This window comes from Oculina patagonica, chromosome 2 (assembly GCF_052425735.1).
Source record: "Oculina patagonica isolate OP01 chromosome 2, crgOcupat, whole genome shotgun sequence".
NCBI classification, from domain to species: Eukaryota; Metazoa; Cnidaria; class Anthozoa; order Scleractinia; family Oculinidae; genus Oculina; species Oculina patagonica.
Window position 1 is genome coordinate 14,590,639 of NC_135759.1, and position 26,175 is coordinate 14,616,813.

A 26,175-nucleotide genomic window follows, 5' to 3' on the forward strand; every position below is an offset into this window, starting at 1 on the left:
AAAAACGGCTCCAAAAAGGCCATTTCGGTCATTTACCGACAATTTCCAATCATTTCAATAGATTTCCGAAGACTACCAAGGATTCCCCCAGATAGCCTGCGTTGCAGACGAATAAAATCCCGGTGTTTTGTTCGTCTGCAACGCAGGCTATTCTCAAGACTGCCAAAGATTTCCGGGGCTACAGAAGGAGACGCTCAAAGTTCATGAGTGATTTTATTACCGATTTTCGAAGAGCAGATAAGAATTTACAATGCTACAAGACTATTTCACGAAAAACCCTCCAAATACTAAACAGTATTTTCTCCCGAAACAGTAAACATTAAAAATTGGCCATTTTAACAGCAAACAACACTTTTCACACTTATAACACTCGGGCTTATCACCAAACCCCATTTTAAAGACCCTCTAAAGTAAGTTAGCCATCAATCTTACTTTTGACGCGAATCAAACGTGTTTGCAGCACTGACAGATCAAAGTACGAGAGCTGGAAAGTGTTGGAAACTGTTGTGAGCCTCCTTAAATAAATGTTGTACATTACTTTAAAGGCTCTGAAGGATCTTGCAGGAAACATGGGCTTAGCCGATAAACCAAACTGAATGCACCAGACCTAGAAAACACAATGACATACAGATGCCATTATACGGCTCTAGAGAGCGTGAAATCCTCCATTTAGTAGACTGAAATTTACAAGTTCTGTAGTGACCAGTGGTGGTCGTGTCTGACATGACTATTTTAATTTTTTTTTTTATTTTTTTCATATCTGTGTCCATTTAGGATTCACTTAGATAATAACCAAGTTATCAAGAACTCTCCGCAAATTTATACATGGCGAGGCTCTAAAGGAGCTTATAGTTATCATTAAGCTAAAGGAGCTTATAGTTTAAGCTTATATTGGTTTAAAATGCATAACTGTGGCATGTCAATCGGTGAGCAAGGATGGCGCAGTAGCAAGGACACTCGCCTCCCTGCAATGTGGCCTGCTTTTGATTCCCGGACCCTGTGTCATTTTTGTTGTTGGATCTTGTCCTTGCTCCGAGGGTTTTTCCCTGGGTTCTCGGTTTTCCTCCCTCATGAAGAACCAACATTTCCAAATTCCAATTCGACCTGGATAGGGAGTGCGCATGGAAACCAGCTAGAGCTTATGTTACTTCCTCTCTAAAAAAATGTAGCAAAACCTAACTACTGATCTTTATTTATCCTCCCTAACATATTTTGCAGTAACAATATTAATAATAGACAAACAATATCAATAAGAGAAGAAAAGGTAACAGAAAATCGTTTGACTCGTCCTCGTTGACAATCAGTCAGTCAGTCAGTCAGTCAGTCAGTCAGTCAGTCCAGTCGGTCGGTCGGTCAGTCATTTCTTGGGTTCAACTGTTATTACGAGCAAAGAACCTCAATTGGCTAAAATATTCTATTTCATATGATCATCGTAGTGTTCAAGAAGTAGAGTTCGACTACCTAATTTCTCCTGACATATCCAACATTCTAAATGGGCTCTTTCATGAGTCCGCAAACCTGTTCTACCTTTAAAACACTTGCCACACTGATTGCATTCAAAAGGCTTTTCACTTGTGTGGACTTTTTCATGAGATCGTAAAGTCGATGCAGTTCTAAAGCACTTGCCACACAGCTTGCATTCATAAGGCTTTTCACCTGTGTGGACTCTTTCATGAGTTCGCAACTGTGACACATTACTAAAACACTTGCCACAGTGTTTGCATTCATAAGGCTTTTCACCTGTGTGGACTCGTTCGTGAATTCGTAAATGTGATGCACGTCCAAAGCACTTGCCACACTCTTTGCATTCATGAGGCTTCTCACCTGTGTGAACTTTTTTATGTGCACTCAAGTATCCTGCCTGTGCAAAACACTTGCAACAATGTTTGCATTTATAAGGTTTCTGTCCTGTATGTAATCTTTGATGCTTTTTTAAAGTTCCTGCATCCTTGAAAAACTTGCCACACTGTTTGCATTCAAAAGGCTTTTCCCCTGAGTGGGCCCGTTCATGTGCTTGCAAATAGTATGTTCCGGTAAAAGACTTGCCACACTGTTTGCACTTAAAAGGATTTATCTCTAAGTGTAGACGTTCATGTTTCCAGAGACTAAATTTTCGGCTAAAACATTTCCCACACTGTTTACATTTATAAGTATTTTTCTTCAATATGTGAACTTCTTCGTGATTCTGCAAACTATCTGTTCGTGTAAACCACTTGCCACACTGTTTGCACTCATAAGGCTTTTCACCAGTGTGGGTTCTTTCATGTTTCTGCAAACCTCCTCGTTGGCTAAAACTCTTGCCACACTGTTTGCATTTATAAGGCTTTTCACCTGTGTGGACTCTTTCATGAGCTCTCAAATTCGATCCTTGTTTAAAACGTTTGCCACAATGTTTGCATTCATAAGGTTTTTCGCCTGTGTGTACTCTTTCATGAGTTCTTAAAGTTTCTGTTCTTCTAAAAAACTTCCCACAATGTTTGCATTCATAGGGCTTTTCACCTGTGTGGATTCTTTCATGATCCTCCAAATGTTTTGCTTGCTTAAAACATTTGCCACAATGTTTGCATTTGAAGGACGTATTTCTTGAGGGTAGACTGCCTTTTGTCTTTAGCTTTGACATTTTTTAGCATCTTTATGCGTCTACGCCTGGAAATAAACGAAAGGCAAAAAAAGTTTCAAAACAATTCATATTGGCTTTGGGCATGTAGTGCCTTTCAAGGAAGCAATCCTTTTCTTTGGACTCGCTAGCTGAGAAACCATTATTAAAGGGGAACTGTTATTCAAGTGAGAAAACGTACATACCGTATTTATTCGATTGAGCACCCTGGGCGCTTATTAAATTTTTGGACCTAAAGAGTGGGCGCTTATTCGAGGTGGGCGCTTATTCGAGGCTGGGCGCTTATTATATTTTCACCATTTTTAGCGAGAAGTAATTTTATTTTGCAAGAAAACAATATATAGTAACAAAACGTGAAGATGTACCAAAACAGAATTTTAACTGTTAATTGAAAGTTTCAGTAAAATACTAAGAAAACTCGGTCTTCGGGATAGTCTCTTGGTAGTACTAAGCCAATTTCAATCTCAATTTCATATAGAATCAATACTCTTGTTGTGCACTTCAGTTTTTTTGAGGGGTGGGGGTGGGCGCTTATTAACTTTTTCTACCTACAGGGTGGGCGCTTATTCGAGGTTGGGCGCTTAATCGAATAAATACGGTATCCCACAAGCACATGCGGTGCTTGTGGGATATGAGTGGGAAGCCTGCACGAAAATGTGGTTTCAGGGGTGTGTGTGTGTGTGGCAGACAACTTAAAATAATTACTCTTACAGCACAAGTTTTATAATTGCATCTAAACTGGTGTGAAAATGAGATCATGAAACAGTTCCAAGTTTCGCAGGGAAGCATGACCTTAGACTACAATACTAGTCACAAACATGATCTCAACCCACTTCTACTGACAATAATGGCCAAAACTGGCTTTTTAACATTTTCAGAGACTGAGAATGGCCACAGAATTTTCACCAAAATAAACTGACAAAATTTTGCACCGGTCTGATTCTAAACAACAGTGATCAAATTAGCCTGACTTTGAAAAATAGTAGATCAGGGAATTTTTTGAGGTTTGGAGGGCATTAATTATGATTTACCAACTGGGCAAAGCAAGGCCCTAGCCTCTTTGATAAAATGAATATGGTTCAGATGTTACAAACAGACGGCAAAGTTGTGTTCACAGTCGGTCAATTGTGCAGTGCCAGGTCCTTAATTAATTAAATGCATGCATCAATATGACATAATACTAAAATTTTATATTAGTTAAAAATTTAGGATCATAGAAGGAGGGGTAAAAAACCCTGACCCTGTTCAAGACAAGAACCTCTGATTTTCCTACCCTGTTTAAGACAGAATGCCAATTTTTGATATCCCGTCTAAGACATACAATGTAAACAAGCACCTCAATGGCTTTGTTGTAATCATGAATTAAGCTAAGTATCAATGCTGAAATCAAATTAAGTCAGCAATAAAGAACAATTTGTAAAAAAGTGGCTTGTGGCTAAGTTTGTATAAATTTACACCTCTGAAGACCTCTGAAGGTAAGTTTTCTTGACATCGGTCCAGGTAAGGTTGAAGGGTAAAAAAATATATACCCCATTAAAGACAAAAAGCCTGAATACCACACTCTATCGATCAGGTCACACATCCCTGTTAAACCCAGTGCTCCCCATACATTACAATCGAATAAACAGTAACAGCCCAGCAGGGCCACAAGCGTCATAAGACAAAAATGGGTAAAAATATAAACCCCATTCAAGACAAACAAGCCTGAAAGCCATACTCTATCAGGCCACACATCCCTGTTAAGCCCAGTGTAACACCCCCCCCCTCTCCCCCCGTTGAGAAACACTCGTCTGTGGCTCATGTATCACCATACACTGACTTCTTTTGTGCTCTTGTTCCTTCTTGCTGCTCTGAATTTTTAGTCCAGGCATTTTGTAATCAGACCTGCTACTAATTGCAACAGAAGCTTTCTCAACGTAAACTAGTTAGAAATAACCTAAACAATAACATACTAAAAGTCTCTAAAGATTCAAGCGTGGGAACACCTCCAAATACGATCAACGTCTAACTCGCTTTCTGCTGCAACATGCAAACGAGGCTATAAACAGGAAGTTGCTGTTTACGGCTGTTCTATTGGTATAAATCATGCCTTTCCTTTAAAATTAAGAACATACTCTTAATACAATGTTTCCCGGGCCTTAATCTTAAAATAAAGACCCATAAAAGAGAAATTTTTAAAATGCTGAGTTATTCGAATGTTTACAGTGGCCAAGACACGTTTATCCCTTATCTTCACGCTAGAGACAGAGTCGTTCTTGAATTGTAAACAACACAGTCATGCGCTATTCAAGTAAGTCTTCCGATCTTCACTGTCGTATTCCAGGGCATTGGAAGAGTAAGTGCACGCAGACCCTTTGCACTGGCCGCAGGCTGAAGAACACTGCATACTCTTCTTAAGACAGATGCACCTCATAGTGCGGCGATCAGACAAACAGTTCCATCGGATTAACTGTAGAAGCGAGTCTGGCGCAGGCGGCAGGCCCGTCGCAACAGGAACCAATTGATCGCAAATTACTTTTTCATCCTGGGGACGATCAACTTTCCCATTTTTGACAGCCAGTTACTCATCCACTTCATAAACTTTAGGCAATTTCCTCTTTGTGCGGAAGTTTACACTGTAGGTTTGGTGGTAAACAGCGTACGTCAACAGCAGGCACATGCACATTTAGAAGCCTAGCTCTTATCGTATCAGACCACTCGTCCCCTCTCTCTGAACAAATTTTCAATATCGTGTATCTGCTTCCCAGGAACCGTAGTGATGGAATCATTTCGCCCTGTGCTCGTCCGATTTATTCCCGCGCTTCCCTTTTCTCTTAGCGTTACGACCTCGCCCTCGCCGTCAAGGTTTTTTTTTACAAATAACAGACGTATCAAGAACGCTTTTTGCCCAAAACATATCTCAATTCTATTAAGTTACAGATTTGTGGTACCCGGAAACGTCTGGGTTGATTACGTAAATGTGACTTAAATTGGCATTCTTGAATTTTTGATAAAGTTTGGTTCTAAGCTTGCCAAATTGAGTCTTCAGTGAAAAATTAATTTTAGGCAAATTGTTTTGTGCTCAAAACGCATTTATTGTTCGGATAAATTTTCATTTTAAAAAGGTTTTTCATTCAGAGATTTCTAAGTTATGAGAAAAAGATAACGCAGGAAGCTCGAAGCGATGAATGGAATATCAGTTTTACGTGCACTGAGTTGAAACTCAATTTGGGATTCACTACTCCGTCCACAATGATTTTTTTGCATTACCTTAGCACATAACATCCATGTTATTTTGCTTAAAAACTTTTATATTTTAACTTTGCTAGCGCTAAATGCCTCAAACGGATAAGCAACAGCGCAGACGCTTTCTACAAGATTTGTGTCGATTTGTGTATTTTTTATAGATTAAAGAATCTTATTAAAGCAATTATCTGATCTAATTAATCTACATGTAACTGGACTTACCTATCAGGAAAACACAAAAAAGTCTTTCTTTCTCTGCTAGCCCATGATGCATGTGGCATTAAACTCAAGCAACACAGCAGATAGTACAAGCAGCCTCGTTTCCATGCTACATTAAACAGGGTCATTCTAAAAACCCGTTTTTAGTCATCTTCCCCTGCTCAGATTTTCAGAGACTTTTGATATGTAATAGTGGACATGTTCCTGTACCAAAAGGCGTTAAAAAACCTTCTGTTGCAATTAGTAACAGGTTGATCTATTTTGGGCGATAAAATGCCTGGACTATTTGTTCAACAGTTGGTTTGACAAATTATGTTCAACGTTTGACCCAAGGGTCGAGCTTTACCATGTTTGGGTCGACCCAAATTGCAGTTGAGTTCATCTTGTTAAGTTCGAAGTTTGGCCTGGGCCTTAGTTTAAAATAATAATTATAATTATTTGCTGACAGTGTGGTGCAGTCGGTCTAAATACCTTCTTTTTCTTTACACTTCCAAACAGGCTTAAAAGAGAATTTACTCCATCGAATTGCCAATCAGATAGACTTCAAATTTAAGTAGTGTACTAGTTTAACTTATTGATCCATCATAACTTTCATAACCATCACAATAAAAGGCGCTTTGTTAGCCTACTCGTGAATGAGAATACTAAATGTATTGGTGTAGATCGAGCTATGAAATGATTCTGTCTTTTTGTGAGTGGCATGTTAGTATAGAAGTTGTTTGAAGGGAGATATGATCATGTTGGTTCCTTGTGTTTACAGCGGACACGGGTAATCCATTCAAAAGCCTTCGTTATATAACACTAATTTCTACCATAAAGTGCAAGCTTGCTAACGCGTTGTGTAGTGGCAATGCGTTGGCCCTCCAGTCCAGCGGCCCAGGTTCGATTCTCAGCAGGGACGATTAATTTTTTTTTTTTTACGACAATCTATTTTACAATTTTATACGACGTCTTTTTTTTCTTTCTCCTTTTTTTATGAATCTATTAGAGATGCAAATCAAGTACTATATAGTAAATTATTAAAAGGAAACAAAATTTGTCAGTTTGGCGAGCTTTTTTTCGATAAATTATTTACATATCATGACTATCGATTATCATACAATACGCTTGGAACTATAAAACATTCAGAGACTGCTAAAATTGGACTTTATTCATACAATTGTCCTGAAATCAACCTTTTAATACCCAACACAGTCGCAGTCCACAGTTCGTGCCTGGAAAATCTAAAAATTCGATCAAAACACGGAATGTCAGTTCAGTGTTTCAAAGATTTTCATATTTTCTCTAAGATTATTTCTTCTATTTGTCATGTGAAATCCTTACAGTCAACGCGCTTCACGCATGAACGCACAACTTCAAACATTCATAAAATATTTCATTCACCGATTTCATTTTCAGTTAATGAAATCATTCTTCGAAACTTCAATCGAACAATTGTAAATCAAATTGAAAGTATTTAAAAGCCCATGGTAAAATTGAAAATAAGACTTCTGATGTTATGGCAATTGATAATTTTTTTTTAAATAATTTCGGCTGTGGGCTGTTTTTTTTTCTCGCGGGAACAAATTACATGTAAATGAGCGACTGTGTCACCGCCGCATTCACGCAGTTATGCGCTCGTTCGATTGAATTGTTCTTTTCCAAGCTATTGTGCACTTGAATCGACAAACTAAATGCTGTGCCGCTCTCTTCTTCTACAACACACTTTTGAAGATGCAGTTTCTCCTCTTGGATGGCACTTACTGGAATTCCCATTCGAACAAACAAAATTTTGAGGCAACAATTCTCCTACTTCGGAGACGATGTCGTGTCTAATTTCTTTGAGCATTTTGCTTAGAAAAGTTGCTGTTCGTTCGACAAACGCAAGAGCGAGGTCATTGCTCTTTATCTTTACTAGAATTTCCGACATTTTCAATTTCTTGATCGCTTCCGCGCAAAATTTACAAATGAATGATTCGATTATTCGAAACGTGATCTTTATCTTTCAATCTTGCGGTGTTCGAAGGCATGTCAATCAAATTGAATCATGAAATGTTCACGTGAATATTGGAACCTTACGTCGCTGAGCGTTCATGCGTGAAGCGCGTTGACTGTAAGAGCTATAAATCGAGCCATTTGAAGAAGCTTTACATACAAGCCATTTAACTTTGAACCTACGGTATTGGTCATCGTACTAACAACAACACAAAGAAATCTATATGCTAATTTTCAGCCCAAATGATCAGTATAGTACGCCAAAGTTGTCAAGCGGTTAGGGGTTTGGTCTTCAAAAACATAGTTGATGTTAGGAGTCGCCGGTTCAAACCTCAGAAGTGTGAAACAAAAAGTTTGAAAAAAAAAAAAACAAGGAAAATTAATTTATAATTTAATGCATAAATTATTATTCATAAATTAAAGTTAACAGCCCATCGACCGACCGACTGACCGAGTGAAAATTTGCATATCACTTTCATAACCATACTTGTTTCATTACATTCACGAGTAAAAATGACTGTTATAATTTTGCAAATAAAATCATTTTTGACTGACAGGCATTAAGTGCGAACGACATTAAAAGAGATAAGATACTAGGCAAAGGATTAATGAATTTACCAAGTTGGAAGAATGCAGCTGGGTTAGAATACTATTATAAAGCTTTAAGGCCAAACATTAAAGCGCAGTTAATGGAGCGAGATGCTCAACGCGCTTCACGCATGAACGCACAACTTCAAACATTCATAAAATATTTCATTCACCGATTTCATTTTCAGTTAATGAAATCATTCTTCGAAACTTCAATCGAACAATTGTAAATCAAATTGAAAGTATTTAAAAGCCCATGGTAAAATTGAAAATAAGACTTCTGATGTTATGGCAATTGATAATTTTTTTTTAAATAATTTCGGCTGTGGGCTGTTTTTTTTTCTCGCGGGAACAAATTACATGTAAATGAGCGACTGTGTCACCGCCGCATTCACGCAGTTATGCGCTCGTTCGATTGAATTGTTCTTTTCCAAGCTATTGTGCACTTGAATCGACAAACTAAATGCTGTGCCGCTCTCTTCTTCTACAACACACTTTTGAAGATGCAGTTTCTCCTCTTGGATGGCACTTACTGGAATTCCCATTCGAACAAACAAAATTTTGAGGCAACAATTCTCCTACTTCGGAGACGATGTCGTGTCTAATTTCTTTGAGCATTTTGCTTAGAAAAGTTGCTGTTCGTTCGACAAACGCAAGAGCGAGGTCATTGCTCTTTATCTTTACTAGAATTTCCGACATTTTCAATTTCTTGATCGCTTCCGCGCAAAATTTACAAATGAATGATTCGATTATTCGAAACGTGATCTTTATCTTTCAATCTTGCGGTGTTCGAAGGCATGTCAATCAAATTGAATCATGAAATGTTCACGTGAATATTGGAACCTTACGTCGCTGAGCGTTCATGCGTGAAGCGCGTTGACTGTAAGAGCTATAAATCGAGCCATTTGAAGAAGCTTTACATACAAGCCATTTAACTTTGAACCTACGGTATTGGTCATCGTACTAACAACAACACAAAGAAATCTATATGCTAATTTTCAGCCCAAATGATCAGTATAGTACGCCAAAGTTGTCAAGCGGTTAGTGTTGGTTTTGAAACGTGACGTTTACTCCACATCTTATCACAGGAACTTACTTTAATTTAAATGTTATCGAATTATCCTTTCTATCATACCGCGTGTTACTTATTTTATTTACTGTGGTAGACCAGCCCTAGGCTGCTATGTCCGATGTAGGAAAATCGTCATAACCGCAGGTTTTGCGCACGTGTTTCTCGGTTAGATAAATCCGTAAGAATTTCTAAGTTAGATCAGTTCTAGTGTAGACTTCACTGCGTCAACATCTACTCGGCATTGGGCCATAGATTTCTCTCTACACTCGTGGTTACCTACTCTATCAAGTCTAATTCAGTGCGTGTGCAAACCAAAGTAAGTAATCTATTCCTTATTTTTAGGCTTATCCTTAGTTTTCCTTGTTATTTGTTTTGCGTTAAGTTTCGTTTTTCTCGACTATTAGGATAGCTTCTATACCATTTATATCGAGTTAGTTTAGTTGGCATATTATACTCGAACCATTAAGAAACTATCTCGCTAGGCTAAGTTTTATCTTATTATAAGGTTAATTGTCATAAACTCCTATCCAAAATTAGCCGTCATATAAGACTTTATCGTTTGTTAGCTTTCTATAAGATTAGTATATGCGCAGATTATGTTACGTTTCTTCATTCGGACGTTATTGTGAATGTTAGCTATAATTATATATCTCGCGAATTGTTTAGCTTGTATGCTTAGATTTATTAGTCACGTTAGTTCTATTTCGCTATTATATTTCAGTTCGAACCGACATACGGTTTACGGCAATCATTTCAACAACACTAGCACGTGGTTTGAATCAATCATCTTTGTATCGCTCTTATTTGTATGGAACATTGAACTCTGTCAATTAAACTCTGTTATTGTCGTAGTCAGAATTTCTTGTCGAGTTCGTTTACGTCACGCACTTCTCTACCCCGTGTGATTTACTTGGATTTTTGGTTTGGCATTCTGTCCTTGTGAATTACATTTTGTTCGAATTTGATGCACCGTGAAGGAATTCGAAGAATTTGCTACACGTCAAGTAACATCTGCATTTCGTTATCTGTCAATTATCGCCTTCTCGAGTCAACTGTCTCCGTCCGCAAGATATCGGATTAAAAAGCTATTAACAGGATCATAATGTCTTCCGGAAATGAGCAACTAATTGACCAATTTAAAGAGATCCGCACATCCGCCGAAGCGCACGTGTCGGAAAAGGTCAACAAACTAAATGAGTTAATGGCGGCGTGCGAAAACATTGACGCTCTAAAGGACGTCCAAAAAGAATTAAAGGAGGTTTTGAAGGAGTTTGAGATCGCCCACGAGGCTTATCATAGACTGATTAAAAACGAAACTGAGCAAGAAGAATCAACGCGCTATTACAATTCGGTATTAGAAATAGTAACGGAACTTGAGAAGGAAATTAGTTCGTGGATCACTGGACCCCCAAGTGCATTGGCGGACCGTTCGAACGACAATGTTCGCCCCGAAGATTCCATAAGCAGCGTCGAGTCACGCCCGCCTTACCGCACACGTTCCGAAGCCAGCTTATCTAGAAGCTCAGCAAGTTCGAAGGCCAGATCTGCCGCGAGAAAGGCAGCGCTAGAAGCAAGAGCCGCTACGCTCCAAAGTTTACACCAAATCCAGCTCGAAGAACTTAAGCTCCAGCAGAAGAAAGCGGAAGTGGAGCTTCAAGCCGAAATAGCAGAAATTGAGGCCGAAAGGAAAGTCTACGAAGAGGAAGAAGCGAGCAAAGCAGGAAGATCAAGTCTTCGCCGACGCGAAAACAAACCGCTTGATCAGTCAAATCAGCTGTTCCAACAAACGAAAGATGCCTCTAAGCCGCCAGAAAGGGATACAATCAATCTCCCAGACTTAGAAGCATCCAGGAACAAGCCCATCAAGTCTACCCCTAAGCCGCTGGAAGGAAATTCAGAGTACCCTATAGTCCCCGAAACACCTGAATGGCGCCACGGGACTTCAGCTGTTGGAAAAGACGACTCCTTGCAATTCTTGATGGAAGCTCAGGATCGTCAAAGCCACGCCCTTCAGCGACTTCTTGAGCAGCAACAACAGGGCGTGATGTCTCTTACACTACCCCAACCGGACATGCAGGTCTTTAGTGGAGATCCAATCGATTATTGTGACTTTGTGCGTTCCTTCGAGCACCTCGTGGAAGGAAAAACCTTCAGTTCCAGCTCTCGCCTGTATTACCTTGTCCAGTACACATCTGGCCCTGTAAAGGAACTCATGAAAAGCTGCCTCACCATGCGTGAACAAGAAGGATACGTCGAAGCGAGGAGACTGTTGAAGGAAAGGTACGGACAGGGTTACAAAATTGCTGCTGCCCACGTGAAGCGTCTCGTTGAAGGCCCCCAAATCAAAGCCGAGGACGGAACAGCACTTGAACGATTTTCAATACAGCTAACTAGCTGCGTTAATACTCTAACTGACATAGGGTATCTCAACAAATTGGATAATCCCGACAATTTGAAGAAGGTTATTGAACGACTTCCGTACGGTTTCCGACTAAAGTGGAGAGACACTGTAGACAGAATCGTAGAAAGGGAGCAACGGGATGTCACCATTAAGGACATCATGGACTTTGTGGTTGCCAAGGCGAGAGCGGCCACTCATCCTATCTTTGGAAACGTCACCAACGAAAGGAACTTCAAACCACCGACCATCCAACCGCCACGAAAATCGCGCAACAGAGGAAACGGATTTTCTACTCAAGGGAAAACGCAGTCTCCCCAACCTTCGGACAAGGGCCCCACTTGCACCATGTGCACTGGCAAGCATTGGTTGCCACGTTGCGAAAGATTTAGGAAAAAGTCCCTACAGGAAAGGCAAAGCTTCGTGGATGAAAAGAAACTCTGTAGCAACTGTCTGAATCCTGGCCATTTCATTCGAGACTGCCCTAAGGAAAGTTTCTGCAGAGTTCAAGGCTGCACTGGCAAACATTCAACTTTCCTTCATCCCAGAAGCAGTACAGGTACTTCCACCGCCTCTGCCGCCACCGAAAGGCCAAATGCGGAGCAGGACACAAGTGTCGAGTCCCCGCCTATCAATGTAAACTCAGCCAGTAATGGCTACATCAAGTCTAGTTACTCTACAGCGAGCACCTCCGTCACTGGGCTAGCTATCGTTCCAGTCCGAGTCAAGGCTAAAGGTCAGCGCAGGGTGGTAGAGACCTACGCATTTCTCGACTCTGGTTCAAACACATCATTCTGCACTGAAACCCTCCTGGAGAAGCTTAACTTCAAGGGAACAAGAACTAAGCTGTCACTCACAACCCTGCAAGGCGAAAGCGAGCCAATCGAATGCTCCTTAGTCAGTTTGGAAGCCTCCGATCTAAACGAGAGCAACAAAGTACAGTTACCGATGGTCTACTCGAGATCAAGTCTACCTATTCCTTCTGAAGCTATCGCTAAACAAGAGGACGTCGACCGCTGGCCATATCTCAAGGGAGTACAAATCGCACATATAGATGCTGAGATCGGTCTACTAATCGGTAGCGACGTTCCAGAAGCTCTACAACCTAAGGAAATGAGACCAAGCGAGAATGGCGGTCCCTTTGCTACTCTGACAGTTTTAGGATGGGTTCTTAACGGACCATTGGGCAGATCAACCACAACTAAAGTATCCACTGTGAACTTTCTTCAGGGTACCAAGACCCTCGATGAACAATTTCACGATTTCTGCAACCAAGAGTTCAACGACTCCTCCTATGAATCGAAAACGTCTATGTCGCTGAACGACCGGAAGGCTCTAAACATCATGGAAGAAACAGTTCAACTTCAAAACGGCCACTACGAAATGGCACTTCCCTGGAAGTTCTACCCGCCACGCCTACAGAACAACAGAACATTAGCAGAGCGCCGACTTCTTCAGCTGAAAAGGCGACTGCTAAAGGAGCCGCTCGTCCACCAGAAATACAAGGCATTCATGGACGATCTCCTATCTAAAGATTACGCCAGGAAAGTTAATTGTCAATACCCTGGCCCTCTAGGAACTCACTGGTATCTTCCTCACCATCCTGTATTTAGCCCGCAGAAGCCTGATAAGGTTAGAGTAGTCTTCGATTGTTCGGCCAAGTATTGCAACACCTCACTCAACGACCAGCTCTTACAGGGGCCGGACCTGACTAACTCTCTCGTCGGTGTGCTCTCAAGATTCAGAGAGGATCACGTGGCCCTGATGTCTGATGTGGAAGCTATGTTTCATCAGGTACGCGTCCGGCCAAGCGACTGTGATGCTCTGAGGTTTTTGTGGTGGCCAGATGGAAATCTCGACAATCAACCAGAAGAATACCAGATGATGGTTCACCTGTTTGGAGGTGCGTCTTCTCCAAGCTGCGCGAACTTCGCCCTGAAGAGAACAGCGGAAGACAACAAAGAAGGTTTCGAACCCCAAACTATTGAAACTGTGAAACGCAACTTCTACGTCGACGACTGCCTCAAATCAGTCGAATCAGAGGATAAAGCCATCCGACTCGCAAAAGAACTGCGAGAGCTCTTAGCGAAAGGTGGGTTCAAGCTCACGAAGTGGCTGTCCAACTCAAGGAAAGTCATTGAGTCTCTGCCAGAGTCAGAACGAGCAGCTCAAGTAAAAACCCTCGACTTTGACAAGTTACCAGTGGAGCGAGCTCTCGGCGTTCAATGGAACGTAGCCTCCGATCAGTTTGGCTTTAGTATCGTTATCAAGGACAGACCGGCTACGAGGAGAGGCATACTGTCTATCGTCAGCTCAGTGTATGATCCCCTGGGATTCGCCGCGCCGTTTATTCTCAACGCGAAACTGATCTTACAAGATCTTTGCCGTAACAAGTATGGCTGGGATGACAAGATTCCAGACGAATATCTGCAACGCTGGCAAGCATGGCTACAAGAGCTTCCCAAACTAGAGCAGCTCACAATTCAGCGTTGTTTCAAGTCACCTGACCTCGGTGAGATCGCGTCATGCCAGCTTCATCATTTCTCTGATGCGTCACAGCAGGCTTACGGAGCCGTCACATACCTCAGGATCACAGATCACGACGGAAACGTCAATTCTTCGTTTGTCATGGGGAAGTCCAGACTTGCTCCAATCAAGCCAGTTACAATCCCCCGAATGGAACTTTCAGCAGCCGTCGTTGCCACAAGACTAGAGAAAATCTCTCGAGGGGAACTAAGTCTACCTATCAATCAATCATTCTTCTGGACAGACAGTACCTGCGTCCTCCGCTATTTGGAAAATCAGGACAGACGGTTTCAGACTTTCGTTGCCAATCGGGTTGCAACGATACATGATGCGTCTTCCCCCTCTCAGTGGAGATACGTGAACACTCAATTCAACCCAGCGGATGATGCTTCAAGAGGCGTGTCAGCAGACTCTCTCCAACGCTGGATACATGGCCCTGAATTCCTGACTCAGACTGAAGAGACATGGCCACAACGACCTGGCGACATGAACACTACCATTGCTGAAGATGATCCAGAAGTCAAGAAAGAGTCAGTTACATATGCAAGTGAAGCCTCTGCTCAAGATCCTATTTCAGAAATCATTGAGCGGTTCTCATCCTGGACCCAGCTCAAAAGAATAGTAGCATGGATACTCCGCTACAAGTCAAACCTCTCCCGTCTGAGCAAGAAACGAAGAACCGGAGAATCAGTTAAAATCACGTCATCCAGCACAATCGTGCCCATCACCACTGAGGAGCTGAACCAGGCTGAAGTCGAAATCCTCAAGCACGTTCAAAGCCGATGCTTCAAGGAGGAGCACGACTGTCTCAGGGAAATAGACCAGCAGGCAACTTCTAGCAGACAAAACATGGTGAAGAAAACCAGCAATATCTTCAAGCTTGACCCAATTTTGTCTCAAGGTCTAATACGAGTTGGTGGTCGTCTACAACTAGCGCCAATCAACAGCGATGCAATGCATCCAGTGGTCCTTCCTAAGAAGCATCACGTAGTCAAGCTCATTATTCAGTATTACCATCATATCTCTGGACATTCAGGCCTGGAGTACACCCTGTCCCTCACCAGGCAGAAATACTGGATAATAAATGGAAGATCTACAGTTCGAAACATCCTCAACGAGTGTTTCAGCTGCCGTAAACGTCAAGCGCCATTGGCTCAACAAAAAATGGCGAACCTACCCGAGGACCGAATCACCCCCTCGAAACCACCCTTCACTTATACAGGCGTGGACTGCTTCGGACCATTTGAAGTGCGGCGCGGAAGAGCCAAAGTCAAACGGTACGGCGTGATTTTCACCTGCCTAGCCCTCCGCGCCGTCCACATAGAAGTGGTATGGTCATTGGACACGGAGTCGTTCATCCAAGCCTTGCGCAGATTCATCTCAAGAAAAGGTCAACCGGAGGAGATCCGCTCAGACAACGGCGGGAATTTTGTGAAGGGAGAGCGCGAGCTACGAGAGGCTGTGAACGAATGGAACCAGTCTCAGATTCATGATTACCTCCTTCAGCGAAACATCAAGTGGAAGTTCAATCCACCTGCCGGCTCCCACCATGGCGGAGTATGGGAGCGATGTATCCGAACCGTTCGAAAGGTAATGAAGGCTCTCATGAAAGAACAAGTCCTAGATGACAAAGGCCTCGAAACCCTGATGTGTGAGGTGGAGGCCATAATCAATGGAAGACCAATCACAAAGCTGTCAGATGACCCACGTGATGCAGAACCTCTGACACCTAATCACTTGTTGCTGCTTCGCACAGGTCCTAAAGTTCCACCCGGAAATTTCACCAAACATGATAACTACTTCCACCGGAGATGGCGTCAGGTGCAGTACCTTGCTGACGTATTCTGGAAGCGATGGGTCCGAGAGTACCTCCCCTCACTGCAGCAACGACAGAAATGGCACAAGCAGCAGAGGAACTTTGCAGTAGACGATGTTGTGTTGGTCCTTGAAGACAGCAAGCCCCGCAACTCCTGGCCACTTGCTCGGATCCAGGAGGTGTTTACCAACCGCAGAGATGGCCTGGTACGTTCTGTCAAGCTGAAAACCAGTACATCTGAACTCGTACGACCAATCGACAAGATTGTGTTGTTGGAAGCCGCCGCTATCTCAGCTAACGAAGAAACTAATGAACACTGACAATCCATTAGTATCAGTGGATTACAGAACTCTATTGGACAATACGTGATCAATTAATAATATTAATAATACTAATCATAGTCAACCTCATGTTTCAAACTCCTCTATGAGTTCTTTCTCCTTGTAAAGGCTATCGGCAGTACCGCCTTTAAGGGGCCGGAATGTTGGTTTTGAAACGTGACGTTTACTCCACATCTTATCACAGGAACTTACTTTAATTTAAATGTTATCGAATTATCCTTTCTATCATACCGCGTGTTACTTATTTTATTTACTGTGGTAGACCAGCCCTAGGCTGCTATGTCCGATGTAGGAAAATCGTCATAACCGCAGGTTTTGCGCACGTGTTTCTCGGTTAGATAAATCCGTAAGAATTTCTAAGTTAGATCAGTTCTAGTGTAGACTTCACTGCGTCAACATCTACTCGGCATTGGGCCATAGATTTCTCTCTACACTCGTGGTTACCTACTCTATCAAGTCTAATTCAGTGCGTGTGCAAACCAAAGTAAGTAATCTATTCCTTATTTTTAGGCTTATCCTTAGTTTTCCTTGTCATTTGTTTTGCGTTAAGTTTCGTTTTTCTCGACTATTAGGATAGCTTCTATACCATTTATATCGAGTTAGTTTAGTTGGCATATTATACTCGAACCATTAAGAAACTATCTCGCTAGGCTAAGTTTTATCTTATTATAAGGTTAATTGTCATAAACTCCTATCCAAAATTAGCCGTCATATAAGACTTTATCGTTTGTTAGCTTTCTATAAGATTAGTATATGCGCAGATTATGTTACGTTTCTTCATTCGGACGTTATTGTGAATGTTAGCTATAATTATATATCTCGCGAATTGTTTAGCTTGTATGCTTAGATTTATTAGTCACGTTAGTTCTATTTCGCTATTATATTTCAGTTCGAACCGACATACGGTTTACGGCAATCATTTCAACAACACTAGCACGTGGTTTGAATCAATCATCTTTGTATCGCTTTAATTGTATGGAACATTGAACTCTGTCAATTAAACTCTGTTATTGTCGTAGTCAGAATTTCTTGTCGAGTTCGTTTACGTCACGCACTTCTCTACCCCGTGTGATTTACTTGGATTTTTGGTTTGGCATTCTGTCCTTGTGAATTACAGTTAGGGGTTTGGTCTTCAAAAACATAGTTGATGTTAGGAGTCGCCGGTTCAAACCTCAGAAGTGTGAAACAAAAAGTTTGAAAAAAAAAAAACAAGGAAAATTAATTTATAATTTAATGCATAAATTATTATTCATAAATTAAAGTTAACAGCCCATCGACCGACCGACTGACCGAGTGAAAATTTGCATATCACTTTCATAACCATACTTGTTTCATTACATTCACGAGTAAAAATGACTGTTATAATTTTGCAAATAAAATCATTTTTGACTGACAGGCATTAAGTGCGAACGACATTAAAAGAGATAAGATACTAGGCAAAGGATTAATGAATTTACCAAGTTGGAAGAATGCAGCTGGGTTAGAATACTATTATAAAGCTTTAAGGCCAAACATTAAAGCGCAGTTAATGGAGCGAGATGCTCGTGGCCCCTGCGTGGTCGTTAATATTTATTTTGATTGTGTAATGTAACCCAATTGACCTGTATGTCTTTCTCGCCTTGAAAGGACAATGATTACAATGGTCGTTTAAGTACAAATGGTGCAACACTGTCTGGTACAATTTAAATATCTCTATTCATGTCTTGTTTAAGCCTGCATGAGATCTTTACTTTCTATGGTACACTATTTGCCATTGGCCTAAATCAAGACAGCCGTCTGGCTATAAAAGTTGTTAGAATGAACTTAAGCATCATTCGCTAGTTGTATTGCTCATGTTTGAAATTGTAACTCCCACCCTCCCTCCCTTTAGAGGATTGTTTGTTGTTGTAATTAATTAAATAAACCGGGGTTAGCATCTTGCATGATGCTATTGGTGAAGTCTCACAGCAACTTCCCCAAGCTTCGTTTTTCGCTATTTTAGTGTCGCTATTTTACGCTCTTATGACTTTTCTTGTCCGATCCAGCATGTGCTGGCGGAGTTAACTAGTAGTGTTACGGAGATAAGTAAGGCTCTACAATAATACTGTCTACACTCAGCACGATGCTGACGGGAGGTCAGCTTGTAGTGCTGTTTAGAGTTAGACTTCTAGGGTGCGTAAGCTTTTGGCCTTGCCGACTTGTCCAATCCAGCGCAGGTTTTACAGCTGGGGAGATATAAGTTTGGCTTTCAGTCATGCAATGGAAAGTTCATCTGTCATGCCAATCATGGAGCGATGTTCTCCCCTTTACACCATATACTGTGTGGTTTTGGCATCTTAGAATTATTTTAGGTGTTTTTAACTATCAGTTTTGCAGCACTATTTAATTTCCTATAAATTGGTCTATTAAGTATATAGGAGGAGCTATGAGCTCCTATGGATACCAGGTTCGATGTAGTTTCTTTAGCTCTAGGGTGGATGTTTTGAAAATGAAAATTATCAAGGAAGCAAATCTTTGTTTTTTTGCAAAAATACACCATAATGATCAATATGACCAAAGCTACTGGTCGCTTAGTCACAAAGGTTACCATAGCAACAATTGTTGTTTTCTTTTGTTTTCAAACAAGCCTAATTTTCTCAAAATTTAGACTCCTGATATGTTAAAGTTTAGTAGGTTGACTAACTGTTGAGGAAATTTTATAAAAATCTGTATTGTAAGCGTGTTAAAGTAAATCAAGAATGAAGTTTTCAGAAAAATCCTGCTTTAATGTGAAATAGGCGCTTTAAAATCGATTCTTAGTATTTGAGCGCAGTTATTAAAAATGAAATATAAATACTTAAACCATCAAAGACCATTAACTAAAAGCGAGAGAGGTTTTGCTTTAATTTGTTAAAATGTATCGACTGCAGATACACGCATCCAGAGTTTCAGACTTCCGGTCAAAATTCAAAGGAAAAGTGAGCACTCATTAATTCAGACCATTGTTAAACATCGCAAAACACAATAGCCTGACTTAATGAGTCTCACTTTTCTTTTGAATTTGGACCGGAAGTCTGAAACTGTGGATGCGTGTATTGTAGGAAACTACAAGATGTTACAAAAAACTTCATGCTTGCTTTATTCTAAAACGCTCTTACAGATTTTTCAACAATTTTGTCTACATATCAAAAAATGAATGTCAATAGTCAACCTAGAGCTTGTTAGAAAACATTCAAGAAAACGACAATCGTTGCTATGGTAACCTTTGTGACGAAGTGACCAGTAAAAAAATTAACTCTGGTCATAATTTGATCGTTATCAAAATGGTGTATTTTGACAAAAATCGAACATTAGCTTCCTAGATAATTTTTATTTCAAAACAACCACCCTAGGTCTAAAAAAAAAATACCGGTACATGGAGCCTCCTTAATTAAGTTAGACTTTCTTTCCTACTTACCAAGGAGACTCCAAAAGTAAATAATCACAGCATATCACACTCCAGCTATAATTGTACTGTACATGAAGTTAGCAACTGATGCATCAGTGTTGGATGTGGACCTCTTTGAAAAAAAATTAGAGCCAATTAGAGTTAAAGTAAAAAAAAATAGAGTCACAACAAATGAGCCATCCTCTAGATACACCTGTAGAGTTTTCTGTGAAAACAACCCCCCCCCCCTAAAAAACAATTTTTATCACAACAAAACAAAACAACAGCATATTTTTCACAAGCCTGGCTAATGGCTAATGTAAGCCCATTCCGACCCAGCATCTAAATTGTTAGTAAGCAATTAGTGCGAAGAAAGGAAAGTAGAAATAAATGATGCATTGTTAATTTGAGGGTCATGTCACAGTACTAATTTGACAAAAATATTGACATTGGAAGCATATATATATATATATATATATATATATATATATATAATTTTCCACACGCATCTTTTGTGTGTATAGGTCTTGCTTCAAGTTCAAATAAAAATTAACACAAATGAAGTTATGACACACTTTTTACGATCACCTATATTTCGGCCGGTTTACCGGCCTTCCTCAGGGTGAATAACTGAAAAACGCGTTACACGCCATTCTACAAGTAACGTTACAAATTTAAACTATATACAGAGCACGCGCTAAATACACAGTAACGGCTACAAATTTGAATTAAGCAATTTGCGCGCGCTAACCTTAAACCCGCGCGAAAACATTGAGCTCGCGCACATATAGAGAGTTAATTATAAAGAAATTCACTAAAAAGAATTCTAATTACGTAAACGTCCTCCGCGATTCTGGCTGTAGAAGAAGTCGCTCTCATTGAGACCGCTGGGTCTCAAGGAGCGAAGCCGATACGCCCACTGTCCTTCCTTGTCTATTAGATTTTCCTTTCTGTTTACCCTATCTATCAGTTGTACATTGAGATCTTGTAGTCCCTGATGTCCGTCGCTAAAAAAATGTTTATAAATAAGGTCATCGGTTTCCTTATTGGCAGGTGACATCTTGGAGTGAGCTTTAAGCCGGCTCTTATGATTATTAAACCTTAGCCTAAACTTAGTGGTAGTGGAGCCGACATACTGCAAACCACAAACCTTGCAATTAATTAGATACACAACATTTCTAGCATTACAATCCAACTGGTGATTAATGGTGTAACTTGCACCAGTAACATTACTCGAGAATCTGTCCCCCTCAACAAGATAATTACAAACGTCACACCTATTACTGGAACATTTATGAGTTCCTCGGTTACCAGGAGTTTCTTCCGCTCGTACAGATCTTAATTGTGCATGCACCAGGTAATCCCTTAGACTCTTAGGTCTTCTGAAAGCCACCATTGGATTCTCCTTAACTGCTTTTCGGCACTTTTCGGAACAGTGTAGCAGCGGTTGCAATATCTATTCTCCACCTCCTGTCATCCAAGAGGATGCAAACAGAGCATCCCATATGCCCAAGCATTGAGGTTAAGGCGGATATGCTCCACCGATGAAGCATTTTATCAAAGATGTGATGAACTGGCAAAATATTTGGTGAAGAGAGGATATCAGGAAAAGTTTGTCAAACAACAAATTCGAAATGCACAGTCCAAAACTCGGGAGGAGGCATTGACACCAAGGCAACAAAACAAGAGTTCCCGAGTCCCCATGGTGGTGACATATCACCCTAGCCTCCCAAATATTGGGGCTATGCTGAAGGAACTGCAACCGCTGCTACACTGTTCCGAAAAGTGCCGAAAAGCAGTTAAGGAGAATCCAATGGTGGCTTTCAGAAGACCTAAGAGTCTAAGGGATTACCTGGTGCATGCACAATTAAGATCTGTACGAGCGGAAGAAACTCCTGGTAACCGAGGAACTCATAAATGTTCCAGTAATAGGTGTGACGTTTGTAATTATCTTGTTGAGGGGGACAGATTCTCGAGTAATGTTACTGGTGCAAGTTACACCATTAATCACCAGTTGGATTGTAATGCTAGAAATGTTGTGTATCTAATTAATTGCAAGGTTTGTGGTTTGCAGTATGTCGGCTCCACTACCACTAAGTTTAGGCTAAGGTTTAATAATCATAAGAGCCGGCTTAAAGCTCACTCCAAGATGTCACCTGCCAATAAGGAAACCGATGACCTTATTTATAAACATTTTTTTAGCGACGGACATCAGGGACTACAAGATCTCAATGTACAACTGATAGATAGGGTAAACAGAAAGGAAAATCTAATAGACAAGGAAGGACAGTGGGCGTATCGGCTTCGCTCCTTGAGACCCAGCGGTCTCAATGAGAGCGACTTCTTCTACAGCCAGAATCGCGGAGGACGTTTACGTAATTAGAATTCTTTTTAGTGAATTTCTTTATAATTAACTCTCTATATGTGCGCGAGCTCAATGTTTTCGCGCGGGTTTAAGGTTAGCGCGCGCAAATTGCTTAATTCAAATTTGTAGCCGTTACTGTGTATTTAGCGCGTGCTCTGTATATAGTTTAAATTTGTAACGTTACTTGTAGAATGGCGTGTAACGCGTTTTTCAGTTATTCACCCTGAGGAAGGCCGGTAAACCGGCCGAAATATAGGTGATCGTAAAAAGTGTGTCATAACTTCATTTGTGTTAATTTTTTATATATATATATATATATATATATATATATATATATATATGCATGTGGAGATATGAAGTAGAAAAATTTATGAACTATTTGTAAATATGATAAAGATGAACATTTATTAATGTTCATTACGTCATGAGTGTGGGACGGGAATTGAACTCACAGCTTCCTAGATACTGGTTGGGTGTTCTAACCACAGAGTTTGGAGAGACTTGTAGCTAGTGAGCTGGACCATTTACTAGGTTCATATGTAGCAGGCATCCTGCATACCATGGATCAGCATTGTGGAAAGTGACAACTGATGGGTAAATTTTAAGCTCAGTGATATGATGGTCTCTCGAAGCTTAGTTATAGTAGTCAGAGTGCCCAGCCGTTATCAGGTCAGGTAAAAATGCAGTCTGCAAAACAGGATGCATAAAATTTATTTTCTGATAAATTAAGATTGAAGTTTCATTCACATTGAGCCCGTGGTTACAGCAAGGAGACCCAAAAGTGTGATAAACTTTGAATGAATTCATATTTCTTTTGTGCTGGCTGTTTTCATGGCTTTTACTTGATTGTCTGCAAAGATGCCAATCGAGCAGGGCCGTACCTAGCAAGGGGCAATTGCCCCGGCCAGGAAAACTAAAAAACTAAGAAAACTAAAGAAAAAAGGAAAAACTAGAACTAAAAAAAAAAAAACCAGTCGCCCCCCGCCAGGAAAACTTGCCCCCGCAGACAAAAAATTATAGGTACAGCCCTGTCGAGGCTGATATTTAGCTTCGAAACAATAATGATCTAAACTTTCTCAGAATGGCTGGGGTGTCCCTGGGACCAAGCTTTTAGCCAGGATTTAAAAAGTGGAAGTCAAAATTTTTTATAAGGCCTGACTTTGTACCCATCCTTATGTGCCCAAGGGCATGAAGAGGATTGAGTGAGTGAGTGACTTTGTACCCATAGGAGGGCCTGAGGAGCATGCAAGGTTTTTTCTGCAGTTATGAGTGCAAAGGTATTAAAGATTTCCAAATTTTCCAATAAAACCTCTGTATACAGTTGTTCTTTTTAATTTTCTCTGAAAAGTGGCCTTCCATAGGACTCCTACCTGGCGAAAAAAGCCTGCCTGGGAGTAGTATATGTGTTGCTTACATTTAGTTTTCTTTTCAAAATGAACCAATTATTTGTACTGAGAAAATAACTGTCTCAGCAAATATAAAGTTTTCAGTCAACATAAACAAGCGGGACTGAAGTCACTCAATGGCAAATTTTTTTGCACTGCAGGATAAGCTAAAAGAGAGATGCTAAAAAGGAAGAAGTTTTAAGAAGGCCAATAAAGTATAAAATTACTTCAAGTCAACATGATATTGTTTGCATAACAAAAGAATTTGGTTTTGTGAGAGAAAACTTTACAGTTTTCTTATGAGATAACTATAAATTGCATTTTCTCACAAATTTGGTTACCGGTAATTTAGAGAAAAAAGCAAGAGAAAAAAAACGCAAATTTGTTGTCTGCATTATCCCAGCCGTTTCAAAAAGAAATCATCGCAGACAAAATATGCCTGAAAGCCTGAATGTAATGAAATAGTGCTGGCCTTTGAAATTATTTACACTAACAGCATACAGTCTCACCAAGACTCTTTCCGATTGACTGAGAATTGCCGTAGAAAAGCTGTTGAGAGGATGCTTACATGTATTCACCCAGTTCTTTCGACGACATTTCACATTTGGAAGTTGAAAATGAAAATAGTTTAAGCCAACAAAAACAAAAAAGGTAGCATGTAAAAGCTGCAAAAACAGGCAGCATGAAAGAATGTGAATAAATTTAGAGTGGTGGGCTCCTTGCAGTGTAAATGAATGAACTACTGTATCTTAGTTTATCATAAAAAACTGTTTGCAGTCTGCAGTCTGCATTTTTACCCAAAATGACCAGTGTCTGGGAGGCACTGCATTCAATTCCCGTCAGGGACTCTGATTTTTCTTTGTCCCACACTCCTGACATTTATAATGAACATTTAAAATTTACCATCTTTATTATTTGTAAATATTTTTAGTAAGTGTGACATCGCCTTTTGTTTGTTTTGAACATAACCCAGTATCACACAAACATTTAAGGCCTGATTTTTTAAGTTTTTAAATATTCCTACAGGTACGGCCTGCAGCTAAAGAAAAGAAAACAACAATAAAATAATTATACAATAGACTTATGAAGTTGATCTATACTAGTTAGTGTAGATGTAAAATGTTTTTAATGATTGTGTAAAACTAATTAACCGTACGCAGCCAGTTCATAATCTGACTGGCATTTTGTCGTTTTAGTAGTTTTGTTGGTAAATCATTCCAGAACCACACGGCCCAGCCGGCTCCTTTGTCACGGTCACGCAAGGTTTGATGTTTACTAGTGATCACTCGTTTAACATGAACACTCTGCTCGCTGTTTAGAGTGAAATGTTTAATAATCACATAGCAAAACCAGAGACCGCTTGGACATGTCTAAGCTATTTAAAAGTACCACTATGTCAGACCCATGCCACTCCGTGACTCAGGCAAACACGACTTGTGTGTTTCTCAAGTGACTGCTTTTTTAAAGATTTTTTACTGTGTGGTGCCGTGCGATTCTAGACAAAGAACTGAAAGAGGTGGTCAGACATTAACTGCACGGTTATAAACTGCTTGAAGTTTAATTTCTTGTTAAATTTTCAATCTGAATTCTCTGACATTGTGTCAATTTTTAGGAATTCCTGCTTATGCACGCCACATTGTTTTATAAGCGAGTTCAATTCATTTTTTTTTTTATCACAAAGCTACCAATCCAATGTATCCTAAGGGGGGAGGGGTGTACGCAGGTATGTTTTAGGGTGGGTATGCGCGCCCTGTGTCTCCAAAGTAGCAGCCGTTTTAGAAAGAATTTGCATCCAAATGATACTCTTTCTATCTTGAATTCCCTCTATAGACTTAGTAAACGCACTTGGTGAATAAAAGAGGGAAACTAGACCTTGCACATTGCACTAACACAATTAAATTCAGTAAACAGCGACACGGAATTTGCTGCAAGCGCGTGCAATTGATTTCGTGTGTTTTCTTGTTTATGAGTAACAATTCTAGCACCAAAAGAAATCTAATAGGTACGAAAAGACGTCTTTCACGTTACCTTACCTTCAAAGAAGAATCCTATGCTGTTTACTTGATCAAAACCAACATTCACAGGTTTGGCGGCAACAACACGAGTACACGAAAGCAAGACTTGTTACACGGCGTTACACGCTAGTCCCAGTCCACTCGCAAAAGAAATAAAATATATCAAACCATTTGGATTGGACTCAAGGATCTCGTCTTTTGGATCACTTTCATAAGGCCTAGTAGTACAAACATTTTCTTTCAACTTGT

At 40.3% G+C, this 26,175-nt stretch overlaps 2 protein-coding genes and 1 long non-coding RNA gene across 4 annotated transcripts; 2 read left to right on the forward strand and 1 right to left on the reverse strand.

The window, feature by feature from the left end:
• Window positions 1-216: 216 nt before the first annotated feature.
• LOC144643125 (uncharacterized) lies at window positions 217-26,036 on the reverse strand. Of its 2 annotated transcripts, none has more exons than XM_078502285.1 (3): window positions 25,945-26,036; window positions 20,192-20,294; window positions 217-2,646 (listed from the first exon to the last, which is right to left on the reverse strand). In XM_078502285.1, exon 3 carries the CDS (start codon window positions 2,618-2,620, stop codon window positions 1,415-1,417), a length of 1,206 nt encoding a protein of 401 aa, XP_078358411.1. In that variant the 5' UTR covers window positions 2,621-2,646; window positions 20,192-20,294; window positions 25,945-26,036; the 3' UTR covers window positions 217-1,414. The 2 variants fall into 2 exon arrangements, with proteins under 2 accessions (XP_078358411.1, XP_078358412.1); XM_078502286.1 differs by having other exon boundaries at window positions 25,940-26,011.
• On the forward strand, window positions 10,798-16,755 carry LOC144642164 (uncharacterized). Its single transcript, XM_078501153.1, has one exon. The coding sequence runs from the start codon at window positions 10,798-10,800 to the stop codon at window positions 16,753-16,755; it is 5,958 nt and encodes a 1,985-aa protein (XP_078357279.1).
• On the forward strand, window positions 16,885-17,791 carry LOC144643145 (uncharacterized). Its single transcript, XR_013568861.1, has 2 exons — window positions 16,885-17,260; window positions 17,666-17,791. It is a non-coding gene; the product is annotated as an uncharacterized LOC144643145 (long non-coding RNA).
• Window positions 26,037-26,175: the final 139 nt, after the last annotated feature.

Coding starts and splice junctions, on each gene's coding strand:
- LOC144643125 (XM_078502285.1), bottom strand. CDS start 2,620: ATGTCAAAGCTAAAGACAAAAGGCAGTCTACCCTCAAGAAATACGTCC.
- LOC144642164 (XM_078501153.1), top strand. CDS start 10,798: ATGTCTTCCGGAAATGAGCAACTAATTGACCAATTTAAAGAGATCCGC.